Genomic DNA, 6823 nt, shown 5'->3' with positions numbered 1-6823 from the left:
TTGCCCAGGCTTGTCTTGAACTCCTGAGCCCAGGCGATCTGCCTGCCTCAACTTCCTGAAGTGCTGGAATTACAGCACTTCAGGAAGTGCTATAAATGTGCTTCCATTCACCCTTTAAAACATGACCCTAAGCCACTGTGCCTGGCTTAGGGTCATGTTTTAAAGGGTGAATGGAAGCACATTTATCGGGCAAAGGGTGTAGAAGTAGATTCCAGGCCAAAAGAACAGCAGGTGCAAAGCCATGGCATGTCTCAAGAAGAAGCAGCAGCTGGAGAGGCAGGGGAGGCCGAGTCACAGGCAAGGAAAGGGGCCATGCCAAGGCTCTGAATAGAGGTTGGGGCACAGAAATTGTGTGTAGGCGGGCACGGTGGCTCATGCCTATAATTCCAGCACTTTGGGAGGCTGAGATGGGCAGACTGCTTGAGTTCAGGAGTTCAAGATCAGCATGGCTAACATGGTAAAACACCATCTCCACTAAAAATACAAAAAATTAGCCAGGCATGGTGGTGGGTACCTATAGTTCCAGCTACTCGAGAGGCTTGAACTTGGAAGGCAGAGGTTGCAGTGAGCTGAGATGGCACCAGCCTGAGTGACAGTGAGACTCCATTTCAAAAAAAAGAAAAAAATTGTGTGCAAGCATGAGAGGCTAGGGCTGAAGATAGAGGAACAAGGGCAGCAGGAAGGGAAAGTTAGTTCTGCCTGGAGTGCAGAGGTGGTACTGACCAGACCAGACCAGATCAGACCGAGGAAGGAGAGAGGTCAATGACCTCTTGAGATGAGGATAGAAGAAACAGGCTCTGGAGGCCTCTCAGGCACTGTTGGTGAGCAGCACCCGCTCTGTGTGCCCCAGCCCTCACCTGATATTGTCAATCCAGCAGTCAATGATGACAGGCAGCAGCAGTTCCAGGTTCAACCAGATTGTGAAGTAGCTTTCGGTCTTCTTGGAACAGAGGTAGTGCACCACTGTTGGCTTGTCCAACTTGGCTTCCAGTTGGTTGCCCAAATCACCAGGGACTGCAGGGGGCACAGGACATGAGTGAGCCCTCGCTGTAGCAGGTTTGAGACTCCCAAGAACTTTGATGTCTGCAGCAGGACCCCTGAAGAGCCACGGATACTATGGCAGACCTCTGCAGTTCCACAACTCAAATTAAAGCACAGTGCTGGGGGCAGGAAATTCAGAGAACAGGGACCTTGACTCAAAAACCAGGGAACCATCTTTGTGTAGAAAAGCTGCTACTGCAGTGTGGTGCAGAGATGCCTGTGGGGGGCTAGGGAGAGGCCTGATATGTTTGAGGAAAGGCCCTAACATTGTCTACAACTCCAGATAAAGTAAGTCTTTTTATCTCCAGATAAAGTAACTAGGTAGGTTCACGGGAACATCCTCCTGGGCCATTCAGATTATTGAAAGGGGGTTCAGGGTGAAGTCACTCCCCATGCTAGGCCTCAGTTTTCTTATCTGTTAAATGAGATCTTGGTCTGAATCACCCCCAACAAACATAGACACGCCTCTACACATAGTTTCTATGGTTAACGGACCCAGATGGAAGATCTGCCTGGGAGGAGGGGCTTGCAGACCCCTTTGCATTCCAGAACCTCCAAAGTTTGGCCGAGGCCCTGTCATTAGATATATACCCTCGAGGCCAGGTGTGGTGGCTCATGCCTGTAATCCCAGCACTTTGGGAGGCCGAGGCGGGTGGATCACTTGAGGTCAGTAGTTCAAGACCAGCCTGACCAACATGGTAAAACCCCACCTCTACTAAAAATACAAAAAGTTACCTGGGCATGGTGGCACACGCCCGTAATCCCACCACTACTCAGGAGGCCTGAGACAGAATTGCTTGAACCCTGGAGGTGGAGGTTGCAGTGAGCCAAGATTGTGCCATTGCACTCTAGCCTGGATGACAGGACAAAACCCAGTCTCAAAGAAAAAAAAAAAAGATATATACCCTGGAGGCTTGAACCCAAAAGTCTTCCACCCATATCTATCCCAGGCTACAGAGAAGACAGGGCCCCATTCTCCCTGAGAGAGGGAGAAGGAAATAGAACAGACCCCTGGGTCACTTAGCCAAAATTCAATGGGAGAAAGTATCCAGGACAGGCTTGTAGGAGGAAAATGAACAGAAACACGGCTGAGAGAAGCTTACATTGGCACCTGCTGACCTAACAAGGGCCCAAGCCTTACTAAAGGCCAGAGTCCAGTAAGGTTCTGGAGAGATCATCTGGAGGGCCCTGGCATGGCTGGGAGCCCGTGTTGGAGACAGCCACCCTGAACCAGCACCATTCTCACCATAGTCCAGGCCCTAGGGTGACTTCTCTCCATCCCAGCCGGCCTGTTCAGTCCACTCAGAACTCTGGGGCCCTGGTGACACCCAAATCCCTCCCCACTGCTTCAAAGCCCTTCACAGTCTTGTTACTCCCAGTGACCTTTCGGGCCTCGCCTGCCTCTACATGCCACGTTTTAGCCACTTCTCAAACACATTCCCGTTTGGGATCTGTGATCATCGAGTAAAAAACCAGCACTTGGCTCTCCTGGACATTCACTGGGCACTGACTATAAATCCAGTCCTGCATAGGGTGTGCCCTTCCCAAGCACCATCCCAGTGTCTTCAGGGTGCCATGGGAAGCAGGGGTGGCATCTGCCTTCACTTCCCTTCATGGTGTGGGTACAGAGGCAGGGAGTCCCCATCACAACAGCCTCTGGATGATATGCCTGTGGACTGGGCAAGGAGTGGGCAGAGACCCTGGTCACTGTCTCTACCAAAGGGGAAGTGGGTGAAAGAGGAAGTCATCAGATATGCTTTACTCAGACGCTCCTTGCCCTCGTCAGGCTGTGTGGCCTCTAAATATAGCAGTGGCCACTTCCTGAGCCCCTCTGCGCCTGGAACTAGGACAAGAGCCATCCGTATGCCTTTCACTTCAAGTAACACTGGGAGGGGACAGCCTTATTATTTCCACTTAACAGATGAGGAGACTGAGGCTGTAAGAGGTGGAAATGGCCTTGCCTATGCTCCGTTCCCCTTGCCTAGGGTCTTCTGTATCACATCTCTGATCTCTGTTTCCTACACCATTTCAGGACCCACCCCTAGAGGATTCCGATCCTCTGATGGTCAAGGTCAGATCCCTGCTCTGTGCCCAGGAGCTGCTTGTCCACTGCCCACCGTGAGGTCTCCTAGGGCTAAGGCCAGCAGCCTTACTCCCTGAGAAGCTGGGCAGGTTAGGACTCCTGCTGCTCTGTGATTCTGGGTGGGGCCTGAGGCTTTTCTGCTGTGACCTAAGATAAACAGACTGACGAATTGATGAGTGTGGTTAGCAATAATTCAGGCAAAATGGCTGTGTGCCAGCCACAGACCACGTGCTTCCCAATGCCACACCCCTCAGACTTAGAACTCTACAGGCCCACCTACGACTCCCTGAGGGCCTCAAGATAAAGTCCAGATGACCCAACCAGTCACAAGGCCTGTGCAGTCCACTCCTCCCCTGATTCAATCCCAGGAGGCCTGGGATGCTCATCTCTCTCCCCCTGCCCGGTACTCTCTCCTGGCCTTAGCTCCACCTAAATGCTCCAGGAACCCTTACTTGACACCCACCCATCAGGGCTGGGTTTGTGGATTCTCTGTGCTTGCCAAACACAGACTTCCTCTCTGGGGATCATTGTTATTTCCATCCTGCAAGCTTGCGGAAGGTGGGACCAAGTCTGCCCAGGTATCCCCCTGGAGCATTTCCTGGCCAGGAACTCCTGGTGGGGCCTTTCTGGCACCACCCTGCCAACTCTACCCTTCTGTGATTTGCATCGTCCTCATTTAAAGTACTCTCAGCAGAAAGAGCATGGAGATCACACTGCACTAGACTCCCTGTGTAACTCATGCCTCGGATGCCTCTGCCTTCAGGAATCCTGGCTGGCCACGGACACACCAGCTCTGGATGGGAGTGACAGCCTGAATAAGGCACTCAAGGCACCCTAGACAGAGGTCTCATCCCTGCCCATCCCCACAAGGAAATACTGTGGCCAGTATAGAATTGCCAGGATTGTGATCAAGGAGTGGGGTAGGCAGGGGAGGTCACCCAGCCCCAACATAGTCTAGCCTAGTCCAAGCATGTGTGGCAGGGTAAGAGTACGAGCAGGTTGCCTGACACAGGCTCATGGCCATTGTCCCAACCCTTTCCCTTCAGTTTCCCTCAGGCAATGGCACATATCTGATAAATTTGTGAAAGTTGGTGGCCCCCTAGGAGAACAATCCTTTCCCTAAGGAGGTTCCTTTCAGTAATGCTTTCTGGAATATGTAGCTGGAGGGGTCGAGGGTGACAGCCTCCTAGCCATGACCAGGTCATGCAGAGGTCAACTCAGGGGCCACTCTACACACCCCCACCACCCCTCAGGAGTGGGGCCCAAACATCTGTCTTTCCAGCTAAAAAAAAAATGGGATAAGGGGAGGCAAGGCTTGGGAATGATGTGGACAGGTGGAAATACGAATAACCAGATGGCAACTCTCCCACTCACTCCCATTTTCTACCAGGGCAGGAGGTGGGGGGCTGACCACACCCACGCCCAGCAAGGCGGAAGGTGGGCCGGCAGATCTAGATCAGCTGTGACAAGACAGACATCAAATACGCTACCCCATCCTGTGACTGGAACAGATGCAGACCAGTCAGGCAGCCCCGCCCGCAGCCCGTCCAGCCCGACCCACCACCAGACCCGTGCCTCACCCAGCACCACCGAGGGGTGACGTCCGGCCGGGAGCGTGGGGTCTGCGAGCAGCATTAGCAGCAGCAAGAGGAACAGGAGGCCATCCGGGAGCAGCCCCACACGGTAGGGGCGTAAGTGGGGGCCCAGGTGGGGGCCCATGGTGTGCGACGGTCGCCGCAGGTCCAGGGTGCAGGTTCAGCGCTCTGGGCTTTCGCTAGGGCGGGGGCGGCGGCGACGCGCTTAACCCCACCGCCCTCAGCTCCCTCATCCCCCGGGCCAATCAGGGCCCGCCTCCCGCAAACGGCCGGCCAATAGGGACTCGCCGGCATATTCGTCCCTCCCAGTCGGAGCTCGCCGCCCCGCCCTTGCTCAACCCCCTACTCCCTGGACCATGCTGCGCGCCGAGCGCATCGATGGATCGAGGTACTGTCAGGCTCCGGGCTCTCAGCCGCCCACCTGGGCACCCAGGTCGCCGCTGCTGTGTACCCCACCCAGCCCTGGGTACCCGAAACCCACGCTGCGCAGCCCTCACCTGGCGCTTCCCCGACCTGGAGGATCTGAACCGGACAAGACCGACAGAGGATAAAGGGTGCAGCGCTCACCGCTGCTGAGCGACTTGGGTCAAAGCAAGAAGAGGGGAAGTGGGACCCGGACAGTTCTTGGGCCTCATGTGACCAGGAGCTGACCGGGACCTTTGTGCAACCCCTACACCAATTCTTAGCACACCCTGCCCCGAGGGCACCTGGGTTCGGCCAGCCAGTCCTTGTAACTGTCTTCCCGGGGTACAGATGTGGGAGAACCAGGAGAGACCAGGTCAGCATGTTCAGTTCCCAAGAAGGGGGTTAAACTGTTCGTTTTAAGGGCGCAGAGTGCAGCATCACCCCGCCAGTCGGGGACGGCACGGGGGTGGGAGTGGGCTTGAGCCTGGACCCTGCGCCATGGGCCATCTGCAAGTTCCCCTGTAGAGCAGAAGAGTCATTGGGAGTTCGTGCTCCTCTCCACTCACGCAAACCTGAGGAACCAGAGAGGACATGGACTCCCTGCGCCAAGAAGCAGGGGCGAACAGAGTGAGCAAAGACCTGACAGCCCGTTATCTGCGGGCACCATAGGTCACTGTGGGATAGAGGGACCAGAGTACTTAAGAAATAGAGGTTTTGATCTTCCACATACACCCCCTTCGAAGGGGCAGCTGCACCCTGGTCATCCCACCTGCCCAAGACCTTTGTCCTCCTGCCCTTTCCTTCCTTCTTCTCGGTAAGCAGCTGACCTGGCTATGAAGCCACTATCTTGCTCTGCCCTTCTCGAGTTCTTATAGTGAAACATGTAAGTGACTGGGCTACCTACCACCACTCCCTTTTTCTTTTTCTTTTTTTTTTTTTTTTAAGACAGAGTCTCTCTGTCACTCAAGCATGAAGTGCAGTGAAGTGATCACAGCTCATTGCAGCCTTGACCTTTCGGGCTCAAGCGATCCTTTCCACCCGAGCCTCCTGAGTAGCTGGGACTACAGGTCCTGCACGCTCAGCTAGGTTTTTAAATGTTTTGTAGAGTTGGCATCTCACTATGTTGCCCAGGCCAGTCTTGAACTCCTGGCCTTAAGTGATTCACCTGCCTCAGCTTCCCAAAGTGCTGAGATTACAGGTGTGTACCACTCTGCACAGCCCACCCTCTCTTAAGGTCCAGCCATCTGCCCCTAAGGCCCTGGCTCAGGACTGCCACTCCCAAAGCCCCTACTTCCCCCACCTTCACCCATGGCCCAACAGACAGTCGCTGAAGACCCATTTGGTGAAAACCCAGTGAGGGATACCATAGAGACGCTTCTGCAGGCCTAGGGACAGGCAGGAATCCAGTCAGAGGTTAAGTGGGGGAAGGGAGGGATCAAGAGGACCAGGGCCACCCTGGACTCTGGCCACAGTCTAAACGTCTTGCCAGCCCAGCAGCATCAGGTGACCATGGGCTCCTGGAAGGGTAGCCCTATCCTCAAGAGGGGTTGCCTGGCACTTCACTCCCACAGGCCTTACACGTTAGGAACCATAGCCATTAGGGGCAGGATAGCAAGGCCCAGTCAGCAATGACCCATGCTGGCACCATGGAGAATGGCCAGAAGGTGAGGGTCCTCCCTTTTCAGAGTGACTCTGCAGA

At 54.7% G+C, this 6823-nt stretch overlaps 1 protein-coding gene across 3 annotated transcripts in view; it reads right to left on the bottom strand.

The window, feature by feature from the left end:
• The window catches only part of PLA2G15 (phospholipase A2 group XV), a 20316-nt gene extending 14420 nt beyond the window's left edge, over positions 1-5896 (bottom strand). Inside the window, exons 1-2 of one of the 3 annotated variants that reach the window (XM_017539471.2) lie at positions 4705-5896; positions 858-1014 (exon numbers count right to left, since the gene is read on the bottom strand). In XM_017539471.2, coding sequence (XP_017394960.1) covers positions 858-1014; positions 4705-4843 — 296 coding nt within the window. In that variant the 5' untranslated portion in view covers positions 4844-5896. The remainder of the gene's footprint in view (positions 1-857; positions 1015-4704) is intronic. The other 2 variants (XM_017539472.2, XM_037742318.1) reach the window with 2 other exon arrangements.
• Between the last annotated feature and the right edge of the window lie 927 nt (positions 5897-6823).

Source organism: Cebus imitator, unplaced genomic scaffold (assembly GCF_001604975.1).
Source record: "Cebus imitator isolate Cc_AM_T3 unplaced genomic scaffold, Cebus_imitator-1.0 Scaffold118, whole genome shotgun sequence".
In the NCBI taxonomy this organism is placed as follows: Eukaryota; Metazoa; Chordata; class Mammalia; order Primates; family Cebidae; genus Cebus; species Cebus imitator.
Note: the sequence above shows the minus strand (reverse complement) of the source record. Positions and strands in the feature narration are given on the sequence as shown.